The sequence below is a fragment of the Oncorhynchus clarkii genome, chromosome 22 (assembly GCF_045791955.1).
Source record: "Oncorhynchus clarkii lewisi isolate Uvic-CL-2024 chromosome 22, UVic_Ocla_1.0, whole genome shotgun sequence".
In the NCBI taxonomy this organism is placed as follows: Eukaryota; Metazoa; Chordata; class Actinopteri; order Salmoniformes; family Salmonidae; genus Oncorhynchus; species Oncorhynchus clarkii.
In genome coordinates, this window is record NC_092168.1 from 15,103,393 (window position 1) to 15,124,967 (window position 21,575).

General features: G+C 41.9%; 1 protein-coding gene across 3 annotated transcripts in view; it reads left to right on the forward strand.

Annotated features, from left to right (window-relative positions):
* The window catches only part of LOC139380458 (mitogen-activated protein kinase kinase kinase 20-like), a 51,436-nt gene that overhangs the window by 16,629 nt on the left and 13,232 nt on the right, over positions 1-21,575 (forward strand). For all 3 annotated transcript variants that reach the window (XM_071123139.1, XM_071123138.1, XM_071123140.1), the window contains exons 4-10: positions 1,784-1,885; positions 2,295-2,360; positions 2,518-2,546; positions 2,661-2,798; positions 7,991-8,077; positions 8,481-8,555; positions 11,423-11,529. In XM_071123139.1, coding sequence (XP_070979240.1) covers positions 1,784-1,885; positions 2,295-2,360; positions 2,518-2,546; positions 2,661-2,798; positions 7,991-8,077; positions 8,481-8,555; positions 11,423-11,529 — 604 coding nt within the window. The remainder of the gene's footprint in view (positions 1-1,783; positions 1,886-2,294; positions 2,361-2,517; positions 2,547-2,660; positions 2,799-7,990; positions 8,078-8,480; positions 8,556-11,422; positions 11,530-21,575) is intronic.

Below are 21,575 nucleotides of genomic sequence, written 5' to 3' on the forward strand. Positions count from 1 at the left end.
GAGATGGTTCAGTATTTGTTTTCCAGTAGGCGGAACTAATCATGCAATAAATACCATTACAATGAACCACTTTCACAGAACTGTTTTTTGTAGTTACAGCCTTCATCGGTCATTACCATTTAGAAGGGGAACAATCCGTAGGAAGCCCTGGTGTTCGCTTCTAAAACACACACTGTAAATGACTAGTTCAATCACCGACGTCTTTCCTGGATTTATAATAGGGCATAACATGGTCAGGTCAATTCATATTATTAATGACAAGTATAGGCCTGGTTCCTTCCCTCGAGGTTGATTCTTGTTTGCACTATTTTATGAGGTGACGCAGACGTTTTGGTCGCGCGAACGTCCGACTCCCACCAGTCTAGCTGGTATCAGATAATATCAGTTTTAGCCATCTGTCTTTGCCAGGCCACTTTATAGTTCATGAAGCGACTGGAACGCCGTCTGTCTGTCTCTCTGTCTCCCCGGTACTGAAGTGTCTCAGTGATTTAACAATGTTTATTGGCAGACTTTTTTTTTTTTAGAAGGAGGTGGTGTTGCATTGAGTAGCAAAGCATTCAAGTCCACATAATGCTTCTATTGTTCGTGTGTTTCCCTTCACTACTGGTCTGGGGAAACTATTGCATTTGAGTAATACGATTGGCCTGATCCTTCTTGAACATTGTATCAACATTGTTTTACAGGGATGTTCTTAATTAACAGTGCCATGTACCTGTCTGTAATCATGTACGGTATATGGGGACTTTGTGTGGCCGTACACCTTGGCTTCATTTGGATATGGCAAGTTACAGCTGGAATCACAATGACAGGAGAACAGTGCACAAGAGCGTAGGCCGCAGGTGTTTGAACCGTGAGTGTGAGTGAGGTTGATAGAGTAGTACCCCTTTCCGGCAGTCCAATGTCCAAAGTGTGACCGGGATTTTAGACCGGGATTTTAGAATTTCATAATTAATCAACATGATTTATTTTTAAAAGCTGCATGCTTTTTGTTATATTTTAGTCTTCTGTGATGTATGTGAAGTGTAATATTGGGATGCAAACTGAAAATGGAATACGCTTTAAGTCTATCTCTGACATGGTACAGGCGTCTTCTTGTTTTTAAGCCCATAGCCATGTGTGTGAGGTGTATACTTTTGTTTAAGACTACCAGGAATCAGTCTGTGTGACCCTGATTTAGCCCACTGCAGTTGAATGTTAAAGAGTATGTGAGGAACAGAGGAACAGAGACACACAGGGTGCTAAGCTGGGTCAGTAGCGTTTCCACAATGCATTGTGATGAATGAGCTCATCTCTTCTGACAGGTCAATGACAGAACAGAGGACAGGACTGTAAAACCGGACTTCAACTGCTCTCTTAACTACTGTATAAAACCAAACGGTCTATTCACAAATAGAGGACATATTTTCTCACATATTTTTATTAACTCGTGATTTCTGAACGAGATACGGTTGAAATGATACAGATATATTTGATATTGCACACTCTTAGAAAAAAAGGTGCTATCTAGAACCTTGAAGGATTCTTTGGCTGTCCCCATAGGATAACCCTTTGAAGAACCCTTTTTGGTTGGAGGTAGAACCCTTTTGGTTTCAGGTAGAACTCTTTCGGGTTCCACCCTTTCTACAGAGGGTTCTACATGTAACCCAAAATGGTTCTACCTGGAACCAAACAGGGTTCTCCTATGGGGACACTTGAAGAACCCTTTTGGAACCCTTTTCTCTAAGGGTGCAGTGCAATGTAAGTGTAGATCTGGGAGTCTTAGGAATGTATGTGTTTCCCACAGAATATGCTGGTGGAGGGTCCCTGTATGACTACCTGTCCAGTGCAGAGAGTGAGGAGATGGACCTGGGACAGGTTATGACTTGGGCCATGGAGATTGCCAAAGGTACAGTCACGATTCATTGTAGGATCTACTTTAAACCAGGCAATGCTACATGTTGTTTCGGAATTTTTGCTTAGCCATTTGACTTAACTAAACCACCCACTGAGATTCCACATTTGTTTTAGCTCATTACCAACTTAACAATAGAATATATTTCAGATTTGTCCGCTTATGGTCTATTCCAACTCATTGTTATTCTAGGCATATTTGTTATAGAATTCGGGTCTCACTGAGAACAAGTGAAGTCAAAACATGTAGGCCTAAATGGGATTAATCTATGTCCTTAGTTTGCATAATAAATTAGCATTGAGAGGGAGGCATGGAGGAGAGCACAGACGAACACAGCCTTGTTTACCTCTGCTGGTTGCACATTGACCTCAGTCAGATGAAATGTGCTTTATTTCTCCATTAGGCATGCACTATTTACACTCAGAGGCCCCGGTCAAGGTTATCCACAGGGATCTGAAGTCCAGGAATGGTAAGGTTTCAGATCCATCTGCATGATCTCTGTGTCTGTTTCCGTCTGTACAAAATATATCTGGTCAAACTGATTATGTCTTTAGCCAGAGGCAAATATTACATAAGCTGAATTAGACGGAAACTAAAAATACACATTCTCCTGTTTTCTATTGCAGTGGTTGTGACGGCAGACAAAGTTCTTAAGGTACATTTGTTTGCACATGCAAGTGATCTGACATTTGCATACTGACTTCACCCAAACTGTTGAATCCCCAACCCTTGCTAAATCCCGGGACCACCTGTTTCCCCCCCTGTGTAGATCTGTGATTTTGGGGCATCCCGGTTCCACTCCCACACCACACACATGTCCCTGGTAGGCACGTTCCCCTGGATGGCCCCAGAAGTCATCCAGAGCCTGCCCGTGTCTGAGACCTGTGACACCTACTCCTACGGTGTGGTAAGTGACCAACACATAGGACACACACTGACCAGCTGTTGGATAGTCAGTACAATAGTTGTGTAACCTTTATTTAACTAAGCAAGTCAGTTAAGAACAAATTCTTATTTACGATGACGGCCTACCCCGGCCAAATCCGGATGACGCTGGGCCAATTGTGTGCCGCCCAATCATGGCCAGATGTGATACACCCTGGATTCGAACCAGGGACTAGTGTCGCCTCTTTCACCGAGATGCAGTGCCTTAGACAGCTACATCACTCGGGAGTCCATAGTTACTTACACTGGGCTATTTTTATTCTCAAACTGATGCTGCAAGACAATCTGCATGTGATGTCCATATGTACCAACTTATAGGTGGAATTTTATTTACAGTAGTATACTGTAATTTAACTACAGAAACCATCAGAGGAGATTTAGGGACTGAACCAGCTTGGGAAAGAAATAGCTCTAATGTCACTGTTGCAACTTCATGGTCGAGAGAGTAAACTGTCAATCAAACAGTACCTAGCACTTGAAAGAACAGACTTTTCAGAGATGACATTTTCATGCCTGCATTACATCCACTTGAAAAGTAGTCGTGAGTGGCATTATTGAGATTTGTAGAAGTACTAACAGCGATTCCATATGTTTTCTGCCTCATTCTTGTCATCATCAGAAAATGTAATCTGTCACCCCTGAGTAGAGAGAGAGTATGAAGCCTTGGTATATGTTAGTGTGTGTGTGGGTGTTGGTGTGTGTTTGTGTGTGTGCTACTGCGCATGGCTGTGCGCGCGTGTGTGTACAGAAAGTATTCATATCCCTTGACTCATAATTATTTTCTCACCCATCTACACATACCCCATAATGACAAAGTGCCGGCATGTTTTTAGAAATGTTGGCACGTGAAATACAGAAATATCTATTTCACACCTCTGAGTCAATACTTTGTAGAAGCACATTTGGCGGCGATTACAGCTGAGCTGAGTCTTTTGGGGTAAGTATCTTAAGAGATTTGCAACACCTGGATGGGACAATATTTGCCCATTATTCTTTTGAAAATTCTTCAGGTTCTGTCAAGTTGATTGTGGATCATTGCTAGACAGCCATTTTCAAGTCTTGCCATAGATTTTCAAGACGCTTTAAGTCAAAACTGTAACTAGGCCGCTCAAGACCAATCAATGTCATCTTGGTAAGCAACTCCAGTTTAGATTTTGCTGAAAGGTGAATTCGTGTCCCAGTGTCTGGTAGAAAGCAGACTGAACCAGATTTTCCTCTAGGATTTTGCCTGTTCTTTTAGCTGTATTCCGTTTGTTTTTATCACAACAAAACTCAGTAGTCCTTGCCGATGACAAGCATACCCATAACATGACGCGGGCACCACTATGCTTAAGAATATGGAGAGTGGTACTCAGTGATATAGTGTAGACATTTAAGGGAATTGTTGCAAACAGGATGCATGTTTTGGAATATTTTTATTCTGTACAGGCTTCCTTCTTTTCACTCTGTCATTTAGGTCAGTATTGTGGAGTAACTACAATGTTGTTGATCCATCCTCAGTTTTCTCATATCACAACCATTAGATTCTGTAACTGTCTTAATATCACCATTGGCCTCATAGTGCAATCCATGAACAGTGTCATTCCTCTCCGGCAACTGAGTTAGGAAGGACGCCTGTAACTTTGTAGTGACTGGGTGTACTGATACACCATCCAAAGCCTAATGAATAATTTCACCATGCTTAAAGGGATATTCAGCGTCTGATATTGGTGCCCTTCTTTGTGAGGCATTGAAAAACCTCCCTGGTCTTAGTGGTGGAATCTGTGCTTGAAATTCACTACTCGATTAAGTGACCTTACAGATAGATGTATGTGTGGGGTACAGAGATGACGTAGTCATTAAAAAATCATGTTAAACCCTTTTATTAAACATGGAATGAGTCCATGAACTTATTATAAGATTTGTTAAGCACATTTTTACCCCTTAGCTTATTTAGGCTTGCCACACAACAAAGGGGTTGAATACTTAGTGGCTCAAGATATTTCAGCTTTACATTTTTCATTAATTTCTAAAATTCCAAATAAAAATCCAGTTTGATATTATGGGGTGTTGTGTGTAGATCAGTGACACAAAATCTCAAATTAATACGTTCTAAATTCAGGCTGTAACACAGCAAAATGTGGAAAAAGTAAAGGGGTGTGAATAAATCAAATCAAATGTATTTATATAGCCCTTTTTACATCAGCTGATATATCAAAGTGCTGTACAGAAACCCAGCCTAAAACCCCAAACAGCAAGCAATGCAGGTGTAGAAGCACAGTGACTAGGAAAAACAATAGTGGTCCTAAAACAGAACCTTGGGGAACCCCGAAATTTACAGTTGATTTGCCAGAGGACAAACCATTCACAGAGACAAATTGATATCTTTCCGACAGATAAGATCTAAACCAAGCCAGAACTTGTCCGTGTAGACCAATTTGGGTTTCCAATCTCTCCAAAAGAATGTGGTGATCGATGGTATCAAAAGCAGCACTAAGGTCTAGGAGCACGAGGACAGATGCAGACCCTCGGTCTGACGTCATTAAAAGGTCATTTACCACCTTCACAAGTGCAGTCTCAGTGCTATGATGGGGTCTAAAACCAGACTGAAGCATTTCGTATACATTGTTTGCCTTCAGGAAGGCAGTGAGTTGCTGCGCAACAGATTTTTCAAATATTTTAGAGAGGAATGGAAGATTCGATATAGGCCGATAGTTTTTTATATTTTCTGGGTCCAGGTTTGGCTTTTTCAAGAGAGGCTTTATTACTGCCACTTTTAGTGAGTTTGGTACACATCCGGTGGATAGAGAGCCATTTATTATGATCAACATAGGAGGGCCAAGCACAGGAAGCAGCTCTTTCAGTAGTTTAGTTGGAATAGGGTCCAGTATGCAGCTTGAAGGTTTAGAGGCCATGATTATTTTCATAATTGTGTCAAGAGATAAAGTAATAAAACACTTGAGTGTCTCCCTTGATCCTAGGTCCTGGCAGAGTTGTGCAGACTCAGGACAACTGAGCTTTGGAGGAATACGCAGATTTAAAGAGGAGTCCGTAATTTGCTTTCTAATGATCATGATCTTTTCCTCAAAGAAGTTCATGATTTTATTACTGCTCAAGTGAAAGCCATCCTCTCTTGGGGAATGCTGCTTTTTAGTTAGCTTTGCGACAGTATCAAAAATAAATTTCGGATTGTTCTTGTTTTCCTCAATTAAGTTGGAAAAATAGGATGATCGAGCAGCAGTGGGGGCTCTTCGGTACTGCAAAGTACTGTCTTTCCAGTTAATCGGAAGACTTCCAGTTTGGTATGGCGCAATTTCCGTTCCAATTTTCTGTATACCAGGGAGCTAGTTTCTTATGACAAATGTTTTTAGTTTTTAGGGGTGCAACTGCATCTAGGGTATTGCGCAAGGTTAAATTGAGTTCCTCAGTTAGGTGATTGTTGTCCTCTGACGTCCTTGGGTAGGCAGAGGTAGTCTGGAAGATCATCAAGGAATCTTTGGGTTGTCTGAGAATTTATAGCACGACTTTTGATGCTCCTTGGTTGGCGTCTGAGCAGATTATTTGTTGCGATTGCAAACGTAATAAAATGGTGGTCTGATAGTCCAGGGTTATGAGGAAAAACATTAAGATGAACAACATTTATTCCATGGGACAAAACTAAGTCCAGAGTATGACTGGCAGTGAGTAGGTCCAGAGACATGTTGGACAAAACCCACTGAGTCGATGATGGCTCCGAAAGCCTTTTGGAGTGGGTCTGTGGACTTTTCCATGTGAATATTAAAGTCACCAAAAATTTGAATATTATCTGCTATGACTACAAGGTCCGATAGGAATTCAGGGAACTCAGTGAGGAACGCTGTATATGGCCCAGGAGGCCTGTAAACAGTAGCTATAAAAAGTGATTGGGTAGGCTGCATAGATTTCATGACAAGAAGCTCAAAAGACGAAAACGTCGGGTTTTTTTTGTAAATTGAAATTTGCTATCGTAAATGTTAGCAACACCTCTGCCTTTGCAGGAGGAACGGGGATATGGTCACTAGTGTAACCAGGAGGTGAGGCCTCATTTAACACAGTAAATTCATCAGGCTTAAGCCATGTTTCAGTCAGGCCAATCACATCAAGATTATGATCAGTGATTCGTTCATTGACTATAACTGCCTTTGAAGTGAGGGATCTAACATTAAGTAGCCCTATTTTGAGATGTGAGGTATCATGATCTCTTTCAATAATGGCAGGAATGGATGAGGTCTTTATTCTAGTGAGATTGCTAAGGTTTTGCCCAACCTAGGTCGAGGCACAGACATGGTCTCAATGGGGATAGCTGAGCTGACTACACTGACTGTGCTATTGGCAGACTCCACTAAGTATGCAGGCTGGCTAACAGCCTGCTCCCTGGCCGGCACCCTATTTCATTGTGGAGCTAGGGGAGTTAGAGCCCTGTCTATGCTCGTAGATAAGATGAGAGCACCCCTCCAGCTAGGATGGAGTCCGTCACTCCTCAACAGGCCAGGCTTGGTCCTGTTTTTGGGTGAGTCCCAGAAAGAGGGCCAATTATCTACAAATTCTATATTTTGGGAGGGACAGAAAACAGTTTTCAACCAGCGATTGAGTTGTGAGACTCTGCTGTAGAGCTCATCACTCCCCAGAATACTTTCTGAAGGCACTGTATCTGCCAGCCTGTGTATATGACTGCTTGGCCACATTCCTGCGTGGTGACAGAGAAGGTGTGAAGTGTGGAGTGACAGAGCATATGAGGCGCGTTCTGTGTCACCCAGCCAGCCAAGGGCTTGACTCCTGAGTGTCATAAACAGTCAGTGTACAAACAGAGCCGGACCTGGGTTCAGGCCAGGAAAGCGTCTGGGTCAACACTCTGTTCTATCACAATCACCTGGCTTTCACTTACACGAGGGTTTACTTACATAGTGAACAATGATATTTACTCGTCTTATAAATGATGTGATGTGTATAATAAAATGAGTCATGTGTATCAATTAGCATTTTCAAACAAGCACTCCATTTCATATCATGCAAGGTTTCCGTTCTCCTAATATGGTATCTGATATGTGAAGTCTGTATTGTGTCTCAGTTCAGTGGAAGACCCTGAGCAGACCATGCAGTCTGTGGGCTAGATGCGTTATGCTCATTGACTGACCACGACGTCTCTCCCTGTGTCAGGTTCTGTGGGAGATGCTCACCCGGGAGATTCCCTTTAAAGGCCTGGAGGGATTACAAGTCGCCTGGCTGGTGGTGGAGAAGAGTGAGGTAATGTACAGCTACGCTTGTTTTGTCCCTTTTACTCGTTATGCAGTTAGGAACAGCTGCTGCTTCCTTTATCTATGCTATTAGATTTTGTGAAGAGACACATACCTGACAGTCTTTTGTAATGAGCTAGTGCATCTGTACAGGATTCATGTCAGTCATCACAAACCAGCATAGCTAGTAGGGAGATCGTCATATGGGCCGAAGCCAATTGATCCCAATCGTGCACTGTCCGCATTCACAGTCTCCAGTCACATGAGTCATCAGTGTATTTGACCGGCCTCCTGACATGAATGCTCTACCAATATCCCGACCTCAGAACTGAAAGCTGAAACTACTGCAATCCTTTCAGGGAAACGGGAACAGTGAGTGTGTGTGTGACTGTGATCCTGTCTGTCTGTTCCAGAGATTAACCATTCCCAGTAGCTGCCCAACTAGTTTCGCTGAGCTGATGAGGAAGTGCTGGGTGACTGAGCCAAAGGTACGACATCCTCACACACACCAACATCCTCACACACACAGATCCTTTTAAATGACACACACCCATCCAAAGGTTTGGGGTCACTTGGAAATGTCCTTGTTTTTTAAAGAAAAGCACATTTTTTGTCCATTAAAATAACACCAAATTGATCAGAAATACAGTGTAGACATTGTTAATTTGTAAATGACTATTGTAGCTGGAAACGGCAGATTTTCTATGGAATATCTACATAGGCGTACAGAGGCCCGTTATCAGCAACCATCACTCCTGTGTTCCAATGGCACGTTATGTTAGCTAATCCAAGTTTATCATTTTAAAAGGCTAATTGATCATTAGAAAACCCTTTTGCAATTATGTTAGCACAGCTGAAAACTGTTGTTCTGATTAAAGAAGAAATAAAACTGTCCTTCTTTAGACTAGTGGAGTATCTGGAGCATCAGCATTTGTTGGTTTGATTACAGGCTCAAAAATGTCCAGAAACAAAGAACTTTATTCTGAAACTCGTCAGTCTATTCTTATTCTGAGAAATCAAGGCTATTCCATGTGAGAAATTGCTAAGAAACTGAAGATCTCGTACAACGCTGTGTACTACTCCCTTCACAGAACAGCGAAAACCGGCTCTAACCAGAATAGAAAGAGGAGTGGGAGGCCCCAGTGCACAACTGAGCAAGAGGACAAGTACATCAGAGTGTCTAGTTTTAAGAAACAAACGCCTCACAAATCTTCAACTGGCAGCTTCAATAAATAGTACCTGCAAAAGACCCGTCTCAACGTCAACAACGAAGAGGCGACTCCAAGATGCAGGCCTTCTAGGCAGAGTTCCTCTGTCCAGTGTCTGTGTTATTTTGCCCATCTTAATCTTTTCTTTTTATTGGCCAGTCTGAGATATGGCTTTTTCTTTGCAACTCTACCTAGAAGGCCAGCATCCTGGAGTCGCCTCTTCACTGTTGACGTTGAGACTGGTGCTTTGCGGGTACTTTTCTTTTAAAATGATAAACATGGATTAGCTAACACAACGTGCCATTGGAACACAGGAGTGATGGTTGCTGATAATGGGCCTCTGTACGCTGTCATGACGTTGGCCTCTTTGGGTATCCTCCTCTCCCTGCCTCCCCCTTGCCTCCTTCAACTAGGTTGCTGTGGTCAGAAAGACGTCGTAAATTCCTGAGGATCTCCTCATGGACACACAGTATAGAGAGAGTATATTTTCATGGAGAACAAAGGAATTCCTTCCACCTCACAGAACTTGAGGTACAAACAAATTTCGTGTTCCGGAGAAAGTATAAAAGATCGGTGAAGAATCCAGCTACGAACTGGTCCGTTTGTCACAACTTGGGGAAGCTCATGGGAGACGGTGTTGTATAAGATGAATGAATGAGTATGATGCTGTTTGTATAATTCCCTTTTGATTTGAACTAAATCAGAGGACCGCCCCTGAGCCCAGTTATGGTCAGACATCCTGGGACAGCCCTTTTCGGCCCTTCCGAATAAAACCCTAACTCGGGTTTTCGATCAGCAGACCGAGCTTACCTCAACTACGAGATGACTAAAGGTTGCAGACCATGTTTTTCTCCATTAGGGGAGACAAAGGTTGTAGACCATTGCTGAATCTTTTAACCATACCACGTGGTTAAACTCTTAGACTATCGATACCGACAGAATAAGAACAAGTCTTTGATATTAATTACTAGTCTGCAGCTAGGAATTCGGTATCATTGAACGCGAAGAACGACAACCGCCGGAACACCCATTCTATATGAAACGAATGAATGTCACTCTGAACTATCCCCTCTAACCGCAACCGAGAGAGAGAGAGGGAGAATTCTACTAACTTTTCACCAGCGATCAAGACGACACACTGAGCGTAAATATATATATTGAGTGCAATTGTTCCCGAACGAGTGAGCGTTCATGTGCAAAGGATTAGCATTTAAATTGTTATAATTATCACTAACCAACTGCTGTGACATTTGAAAATCCCTTGGTTAGTGACTTCTTAGTCGATCCCCACTTCCCCTTTTGTCTAACAAGCCTCCATGCCGGTTTAGCCCACTAGGGCACATTCTCCTATCATTTCTTGTAACCACATTTACCTTGTTTGTTTGTTTGTTTATGCATTTCTGTGAATTACTTAGTTAGTTAATAAATCAATTATTTAAGACAATTGATGTATGGATGACTCATATTGAAGACTGGGTTTGTGCAGATAACCAACAATTTACTACGTTTGGAATGAGACTAACATGAGGTAAAGTAAATAATTCATTAATCGGAAGACTTTTGATCAGATATGAAAATATCTGAAAGGTTATATTAGGAAATTATAACCTTGTAATCTGAATATTTTTCCTTGGTGCCCCGACTTCCTAGTTAATTACATTTACATGATTAATCAGTTGATCGCGTAATACTAATTACAGAGAATCTTTGATAAAAACTATGTCTTCAAATTAATAATAGTAAAGACACGACCACGCCTATGTAGATATTCCATTACAAATCTGCCGTTTCCAGCTACAATAGTCCTTTACAGCATTAACAATGTCTACACTGCATTTCTGATCTATTTGATGTTATTTTAATGGACAAGAAATGTGCTTTTCTTTCAAAAACAAGGACATTTCTAAGTGATCCCAAATTTTTGAATGGTAGTGTAGGTAATTCTATGCTCGCGCCTTACCTCCACACCCACACATATCCACTGTGCACAACAGACTCGGCACACAAGTCCGTACTACAATGGATAATACTAAACATTCATTTTATGTCACATACGGTCAAGAGACCAGTCAAATTGTCATGAATAGATACCCTACATGTCTGCTTACAGATTATCACACTATGTTTTTGCTTTTGTTTCCATGCAGGAAAGACCCATGTTCAAACATATCCTTACAACCCTGGAGTCCATGTCCAATGACAGCAAGCTTCCTGAACAGTGCAACTCCTTCCTACACAACAAGGCTGAATGGAGGTACTGGGATCATACTGTATCAGACTGCATCCTCCTATCTCTTCTCGGCCAACACACTGCTAGAGCCTAAGGAGATGCCGGACCTGTTTCAAATGCGCCTATCTACACTGGGTGAACAAAACATTAGGAACACCTTCCTAATATTGAGTTACACTCACTTTTGTAGGGGCGTGGACTCTACAAGTTGTCGAAAGCGTTCCACAGGGATGATGGCCCCATGTTGACTTCAATGCTTCCCACAGTTGTGTCATGTTGGCAGGATGTCCTTTCGGTGGTGGACCGTTCTTGATACACACTGGAAACTGTTGAGCGTGAAAAACCCAGCAGCGTTGCAGTTCTTGACACACTCAAACTGGTGCCCCTGGAACCTGCTACCATGCCCTGTTCAATGGCACTTCAATCTTTTGACTTGCCAATTCACCCTCTGAATGGCACACATACACGATCCACACATACACGATCCATTTAAAAATCCTCCTTTAACCCGTCTCCTCCCCTTCATCCACACTAATTGAGGTGGATTTAACAAGCAACATCAATAAGGTATCACAGCTTTCACCTGAATTCCCCTGGTCGGTCTATGTCATGGAAAGAGCAGGTGTTCCTAATGTTTTGTACACTCAGTGCTGCTTTTGTGGGCCGCTAAACGCTTGAAGGGACATTGCAGTGTGCATATAGATATTTATAATTGCACTGATAACGTAAAGGCATCAAATATCTAGAGAATCGCCCGTCTGTATATTCTTCCTCTCTATACCCATAAGGTCTATAAGATAATCAAGGTCTTTTTCAAGTCCAAGTGTTTAATTGGCCGGTGTGAGCAGCTGGAGGATTAGTGATGTTCAGCACAGCCTGGGTGTCAGCTGCTACTGCTTACTCTCTCTTTGGGCTTTTCTACGCTGACAACCCTTCATAAAGTCATGTCCAAGCCTGCACCTGCAGGTGTGCTGCTCGAGAGCGAGAGTCGATAAGAGAATGTGTGATAGAAAGAGGGATGTGTTGCACGTCAAGCACGGGGGTAGCTAGCTTTCCAAGGCTGTCTGTCATCCTTGTGAAGCAACAGGAGAAGAGTGGAGTAGTGCTTCAGAGGCAAACAGGTGTTGCAGGTGCATGGCGCTATGGTTTCTCATCACCCTGGTCAGGGGGGAGTCCCTGTGCAGACAGATGCTATGTGCTGATTGGGTTGGACCGCCACAGTTTGGGTTACACACAGACAGATCTCCTGGGTACTATGTAATAGTCTGCCAGGGCCAGCAGCTGTGTATTTATCCATGCTTCTACTACGAGGTAATATGTGTCGTGTCTTTGGCTAGGCCGGATTAAGTGGCATGACATGCTATTCTATAAAATCCTTTCGCTGCCATAATATTACCTGATTGAGCTAATCATGTAAATGTAATTAACTAGAAAGTTGGGGCACCACGAACGAATGTTTATAGAGATGTTATCTTCCCGAATAAACTCTTAAAGACCTAGTAATATTTTACATCATTTGAAAGTTGGAAATTCTTGGTTATCTTCACGAACGCTGGCTAACAAGTTCAATCAGCAATACAAAATTGGGTTTAATTATTTATTTACTAAATACCTAAATAATCACATAGAATCACATATACACAGAATGAATCATACCTTGATTACAAATTACGTCATAAAGGAAAACGTCCCTAGCGGACGGAACAGATATGACAGCTGGTTACACAAAAGAAAAGGGGTCTAGGTTTGAGTGAAAGAGCGGGAAGACTGAGGGACACAGGGAGAAGCCATGCTATCGTAAATACAGTATATTATGCATTCTAAATTACCGCCCATTTGGAAAAGGGAAATGCAATCAATATTTACTCTGAGCTGCGCTTTGGTAGGTTGGTGGTAGATGGAAGGCCGTGCCCAACAGAGTCCTTTGTCCTTTAAAAGAATGTCTCTGCTGGTAAATTGGATACGTTGTAGTAACGTCGTTGTGTGGTAGACGGGATTCTCTGTCTGTTCTTTCCTAGCCCACGTTTGCAGCTGCTGTTGCTAACTCAATGGCTAGGAGGTATCACTTCTGTAGTGAATAAGAGTTCAAAGTTCATACCATTTGCAACCAAAGGTCACGCTGAGGTTGGCTTCGTCCGTAGTTATTATCTGAACCCTTCTGACATCGGATCGTCATCCAAATGTACCCGGAACAAGAGGTTATATTTTCGTCAAGGGCTTATATAGTGGAGGGAGAAGGGTGTGTTTTCATAGTTTTATAACCCATGTCTCTTCACAGGGGCGGGCCACTGATTGAGCAGAGCCCTAACCTTATGAAAACCCAAATCTCTCATTTGGAAGCTAAAATTACATTTAATATTTTCACCAATAATTTTATATTCAAACATTTAAATTGAACAACGATTCCATGTGAATCCGATAACTACAATGTGCAGACCTTCCACTGTAGAGTTTATGTCATCCTATCATTGATGAGAATGTCTCAGATGACAACCGAACTGACATCATATTCATTAAATACCAAGGCATATGTTCAACTGGTCGGATTACCAAAATATAGTTCATTTCCCCCAAACTTCTGATGTTCTCAGAATCTCTCTGTTAACCAAGGGATTTTCAAATGTCACAGCAGTTGGTTAGAGAGAAGAAGGGGGGAGAGGTATTTATGACTGTCATAAACCTACCCCCAGGCCAACGTCATGACATATGCCACTGTCCCACTGATGAAGGCTCAATGGCTATATGAGAAAGTTTGACATTAATGTGGATGCTACCATGATTACGGATAGTCCTGAATGAATCGTGAATAATGATGAGTGAGAAAGCTACAGACACACAAATATCATACCCCCAAGACATACAAACCTCTCACCATTACCAGGGGGGGTATATGATTTCTGTGCATCTGTAACTTTCTCACTCATCATTATTTACGATTCATTCAGGACTCTTCGTAATCATGGTAGCATCCACAATAATGTAGTAGTGTTTAGAAACATATTCTATGCTTATTTAGAATAAAAGTGACTCCAAAATGACACAACACATTATTTACCATTCATTTCTATTGGGTAAAATAATTATCTAGAACACAACCAAAACAAACAGAAAGTGCATCCAACAAGTTTGTAGAGTCACAAGCTTGATGTAATCATTGCATGCTAGGAATATGGGACCACATCCTAGACTACTTTAATACACATATACAGTGGCAAAAAAAGTATGTGAACCCTTTGGAATTCTGCATAAATTGGTCATAAACCTTGATCTGATCTTCATCTACAGTTGAAGTCAGAAGTTTACATACACCTTAGCCAAATACATTTAAACTAATTTTCACAATTCCTGACATTTAATCCTAGTAAAAATTCCCTGTCTTAGGTCAGTTATGATCACCACTTTATTTTAAGAATGTGAAATGTCAGAATAATAGTAGCGAGTGATTTATTTCAGCTTTTATTTATTTCGTCACATACCCAGTGGGTCAGAAGTTTACATACACACAATTAGTATTTGGTAGCATTGCCTTTAAATTGCTTAACTTGGGTCAAACACTTCAGGTAGCCTTCCACAAGCTTCCCACAATAAGTTGGGTAAAATGTGGCCCATTCCTCCTGACAGAGTTGGTGTAACTGAGTCAGGTTTGTAGGCCTCCGTGCTCGCACATGCTTTTTCAGTTCTGCCCAAAAGTTTTCTATAGGATTGAAGTCAGGCTTTGTGATGGCCACTTTGTTGTTCTTAAGCCATTTTGGCACAACTTTGGAAGTATGCTTGGGGTCATTGTCCATTTTGAAGACCAATTTGCGACCAAGCTTTAACTTCCTGACTGATGTCTTGAGATGTTGCTTCAATATATCCACATAATTTTCCTACCTCATGATGCTATCTATTTTGTGACGTACACCAGTCCCTCCTGCAGCAAGCACCCCCACAACATGATGCTGCCACTCCCGTGCTTCACGGTTGAGATGGTGTTCTTCGGCTTGCAAGCATCCCCCTTTTTCCTCCAAACATAACAATGGTCATTATGGCCAAACAGTTCTATTTTTGTTTCATCAGACCAGAGGACATTTCTCCAAAAAGTATGATCTTTGTCCTCATGTGCAGTTGCAAACCGTAGTCTGGATTTTTTATGGCGGTTTTGGAGCAGTGGCTTCTTCCTTGCTGAGCCGCCTTTCAAGTTATGTCGATATAGGACTCCTTTTTCTGTGGATATAGATACTTTTGTACCTGTTTCCTCCAGCATCTTCACAAGGTCCTTTGCTGTTGTTCTGGGATTGATTAGCACTTTTCGCACCAATGTACGTTGATCTCTAGGAGACAGAACGGGTCTCCACCCTGAGCGCTATGACGGCTGTGTGGTCCCATGGTGTTTATACTTGCGTAATATTGTTTGTACAGATTAACGTGGTACCTTCAGGCGCTTGGAAATTACTCCCAAGGATGAACAGACTAGTGGAGGTCTACAATGTTTTTTCTGAGGTCTTGTCTGATTTCTTTTGATTTTCCCATGATGTCAAGCAAAGAGGCACTGAGTTTGAAGGTAGGCCTTGAAATACATCCTCAGGTACACCTCCAATTGACTCAAATGATGTCAATTAGCCTATCTGAACCTTCTAAAACCATGACATAATTTTCTGGAATTTTCCAAGCTGTTTAAAGGCACAGTCAACTTTGTGTACGTAAACTTCTGACACACTGGAATTGTGATACAGTGAATGATAAGTGAAATAATCTGTCTGTAAACAATTGTTGGAAAAATTACTTGTGTCATGCACAAAGTAGATGTCCTAACCGACTTGCCAAAACTATAGTTTGTTAACAAGAAATTTGTGGAGCGGTTGAAAAACGAGTTTTAGTGACAACAACCTAAGTGTATGTAAACTTCCGACTTCAACTGAAAGTCACAGCAAGAGACAAACACAGTCTGCTTAAACTAATAACACACAAATAATTATACAGTTTGTCTTTATTGAACACACAGTGTAAACATTCACAGTTTAGGGTGGAAAAAGTATGTGAACCCTTGGATTTAATAACTGGTTGACCCTCCTTTGTCAGCAATAACATCAACCAAACGTTTTCTGTGGTTGCGGATCAGACCTGCACAACGGTCAGGAGGAATTTTGGACCATTCCTCTTCACAAAACTGTTTCAGTTCAGCAATATTCTTAGGATGTCTGGTGTGAACCACTCTCTTGAGGTCATGCCACAGCATTTTGAATCGTTTTGGGGTCAGGACTGACTGGTCCACTCCAGAAGGTGTATTTTCTTCAGTTGATGCCATTCTGTTGTTGATTTATTTCTGTGTTTTGGGTCGTTGTCCTGTTGCTCTAACCAATGGTGCGGGAAAAAAAAGTGTGTGTGTGTGTGTGTAGGTAAGTAAAGAAATGAAACAACAGTAAAAAGGCATTTGAAAAAAGAGTAGCAAGGCTATATACAGACACCTGGTAGTATGTACATGTAGGTATCGTTAAAGTGACTATGCATATTTGATGAACAGAGAGTAGCAGTAGTGTAAAAGAAGGGTTGGCGGGTGGTGGGACACAATGCAGATAGCCCGGTTAGCCAATGCGCGGGAGCACTGGTTGGTCGGGCCAATTTAGGTAGTATGTACATGAATGTATAGTGAAAGTGAGTATGCATATATGATATACAGAGAGTAGCAGCAGTGTAAAAAGAGGGGTTGGGGGGGTCACACAATACAAATAGTCCAGGTAACCATTGGTTACCTGTTCAGAAGTCTTATGGCTTGGGGGTAAAAACTGTTGAGAAGCCTTTTTGTCCTATACTTGGCGCTCCAGTACCGCTTGCTATGCGGTAGTAGAGAGAACAGTCTATGACTGGGGTGGCTGGGGTCTTTGACAATTTTTAGGGCCTTCCTCTGACACCGCCTGGTGTAGAGGTCCTGGCTGGCAGGAAGCTTTGCCCCAGTGATGTACTGAGCCGTACGCACTACCCTCTGAAGTGCCTTGCGGTCGGAGGCTGAGCAATTGCCGTACCAGGCAGTGATGCAACCGGCCAGGATGCTCTCGATGTTGCAGCTGTAGAACCTTTTGAGGATCTCAGGACCCATGCCAAATCTTTTTAGTTTCCTGAGGGGGAATAGGCTTTGTCGTGCCCTCTTCACGACTGTCTTGGTGTGTTTGGACCAATCTAGTTTGTTGTTGATGTGGACACCAAGGAATTTTAAGCTCTCAACCTGCTCCACCATACTTTACAGTTGGGATGAGGTTTTGATGTTGGTGTGCTGGGCCTTTTTTTCTCCACACACAGTGTTGTGTGTTCCTTCCAAACAACTCAACTTTAGTTTAATCTGTCCACAAAATATTTTGCCAGAAGCGCTGTGGAACATTCAGGTGCTCTTTTGCAAACTTCAGATGTGCAGCAATGGTTTTTTTGGACAGCAGTGGCTTCTTCCGTGGTGTCTTCCCATGAACGCCATTCTTGTTTAGTGTTTTAAGTGTTGTAGACTCGTCAACAGAGACGTTAGCATGTTCCAGAGATTTCTGTATGTCTTTAGCTGACACTCTAGGATTCTTCTTAACCTCATTGAGCATTCTGCACTGTGCTCTTGCAGTCATCATTGCAGGATAGCCACTCATAGGGAGAGTAGCAACAGTGCTAAACTTTCTCCCTTCATAGACAATTTGTCTTACCGTGGACTGATGAACATCAAGGCTTTTAGAGATACTTTTGTAACTCTTTCCAGTTTTATGCAAGTCAACAATTCTTAATCTTAGGTCTTCTGAGATCTCTTTTGTTCGAGGCATGGTTCACATCAGGCAATGCTTCTTGTGAATAGCAAACTCACATTTTGTGAGTGTTTTTTATAGGGCAAGGCAGCTCTAACCAACATCTCCAATATCGTCTCATTGATTGGACTCCACACTGTGAATGTTTAAATGATGTATTCAATATAGACAAGAAAAATACAATAATTTGTGTGTTATTAGTTTAAGCACACTGTGTTTGTCTATTGTTGTGACTAAGATGAAGATCAGATCAAATGTTATGACTCATTTATGCAGAAATCCAGGTAATTACAAAGGGTTCACATGCTTTTTTACTTCACTACATTCCTAAATAAAAGAATGTACTTTTTACTCCATACATTTTCCCTGACACCCAAAAGTACTCGTTACGTTTTGAATGCTTAACAGGGCAGGAAAATGGTCCAATTCACACACTTATCAAGAAAACATCCCTGGTCATCCTTACTGCCTCTGATCTGGCGGACTCACTAAACATATGCTTCATTTGTAAATGATGTCTGAGTGTTGGAGAATGCCCCTGGCTATCCATAAATGTAAAAAAAAAAACAAGAAAACGATGCCATCTGGTTTGCTTAATATAAGGAATTTGAAAGGATTTATACTTTTACTTTTCTTACTTAAGTATATTTTAGCAATTACATTTACTTTTGATACTTAAGTATAATTTCAAACCAAATACTTTTAGACTTTTACTGAAGTAGTATTTTACTGGGTGAGTGTCACTTTTTTTTGTCATTTTCTATTAAGGTACCTTTACTTTTACTCAAGTATGACAATTAGGTACTTTTCCCACCACTGCAAAAAGTGCTGTAATTTATAAACGGTTCCCCCGATATGGATGAAAATACCCTGACAGACTCCTCATAGTCATTGTATTATTTCAAGTACAGAGCCAAAATAATTGTAAAATGTTTCTCTGTGATACCTGAGGCCGAGACAATAAGAAGACACAGTGCCAGAATAAATTCAACCACACTTTTGTTTCATCAGAAACTGGAGAGCAACCTCTCTCTGGTGAAGTCCACAAACCATATTGCATGTAACAAACAGATGCATGACCTACAGCATGGTCAAGTAAGTTAATGTTTCTGACATTTTCGGACGACTTAACAACTACTGATTTAGAACCACGGAGACTTACCGCAAGTCACAAAGAAAACAGGAGCTGCCTCCACTATTCCAGCACCATTTCAACTTAAAAAATTAAACATCATCAAATCACCTATACTTAGTCTAATACAGTGACAACTAAAAGATACCCAAAAATATTTTGTCCAATCAACTTAAGCTATATGATGTGGCTGTCTATAGTACTGATTTCTCTGTGTGTGTGTGTGTGTGTGTGTGTGTGTGTGTGTGTGTGTGTGTGTGTGTGTGTGTGTGTGTGTGTGTGTGTGTGTGTGTGTGTGTGTGTGTGTGTGTGTGTGTGTGTGTGTGTGTGTGCATGAGTGCAAGTAGAGAAAAAAAAACTCTTTCATATTGACGTAACGGCCTAAATAGTCTGTAAAGTTGATGAAAAGGTTTTTGGGAGTGATCCATGCTCAATCAAGCACAATCATTAGGTGAGACAAAAATGTTAAGCTGCCCCTTGTCTGTGATGAAAAAAATCCCAGACTGTGATGTCTTCATAGCAGCAGACAGGTGCAACAAACTCAAACTAACATTGAAAAACAACCTAGCGTGTATACAAAACGATATAACTGGCCAAGAAACATGAGGACAAAGTCACACTTTGGCAGCTTTTCTTGTCAATTCAACCAACTTCTACAGGTTGCGTTTGGATAAAAATGTAAAAAACAGTTCCCAAATGCTCTGTGTGACCCTTTTGTGTGTGACCACCCGCCAACGTGGCTGGTGAAACAGACATTCTTACCCTCCAATGACAAAATCTACCCGCATTTGGCGGGTGGTGGGTGTTCATTTCTAACCCTGTTTGCATAGCCCCTGTTGTCAGCTATATTAGATCTGGCATGGTGGTACAGTATGTTTCTTCTCTCTTAACGGACTGTTAGTCCAGTGAACAGTGTGTTTCTGTCTCATTAGGCTATCCATGCACTCATTTGTGTAAATGTGACAGTCAAAAGCTGCTCACAGTTCTGCAACGATGGCTCAGAGGGCAGTCTTGTTGCAGTCTATTAAGGCAGTTTGGACATAGTCCAGAGCAGCATGAAAATACTGTTTTCCCTGTTTCTCTGGCAGCTGTCTGGCTCAGAGAGGACGAGCAGACAGGGGGAATTTGTTGGTGAGGGAAAGAAAGGGTGAGTTGGAGTGCTGGGGTAGGAAATGTGAGAGGTATTTTTTTTTTTAATGATAGAACCCTTATTGAAAATACACATGATTTCACATTTTTTGGAGCACTTCACATGTGTTGGTACACTATATATACAAAAATGTGTGGACACGCCTTGAAATGAGTGGATTTGGCTATTTCAGCCACACCCGTTGCTGACAGGTGTATAAAATAGAGCACACAGCCATGCAATCTCCATAGACAAACATTGACGGTAAAATGTCATTACTGAAGCGCTCAGTGACTTTCAACGTGGCACCATCAGAGGATGCCACCTTTTCAACAAGTCAGTTCGTCAAATTTCTCCCCTGATAGAGCTGTTCTGGTCAACTGAAAGTGCTGTTATTGTGAAGTGGAAATGTCTAGGAGCAGCCAATGGCTCAGCCGTGAAGTGGTAGGCCACACAAGCTCACAGAATGGGACCGCTGAGTGCTGAAGCGTGTAGCACGTAAAAATTGTCTGTCCTCGGTTGCAACACTCATGACCGAGTCCCAAACTGCCTCTGGAAGCAACGTCAGCACAAGAACTGTTAGTCGGGAGCTTCATGAAATGGGTTTCCATGGCCGAGCATCCGCACCCAAGCCTAAGATTACCATGCGCAATGCCAAGCGTCGGATGGAGTAGTGTGAAGCTCGCCGCCATTGGGACTCTGGAGCAGTGGAAACACGTTCTTTGGAGTGATGAATCACGCTTCACCATCTGGAAGTCTGACGGACAAATCTGGGTTCGGCGGATGCCAGGAGAACGCTACCTGCCCAAATGCATGGTGCCAACTGTAAAGTTTGGTGGAGGAGGAATAATGGTCTGGGGCTGTTTTTCATGGTTCGGACTAAGTCTCTTAGTTCCAGTGAAGGGAAATCTTAACGCTACAGCATACAATGACATTCTAGATGATTCTGTGCTTCTAACTTTGTGGCAACAGTTTGGGGAAGGCCCTTCCCTGTTTCAGGATGACAATTCCCCCATGCACAAAGCAAGGTCGATACAGAAATTGTTTGTCGAGA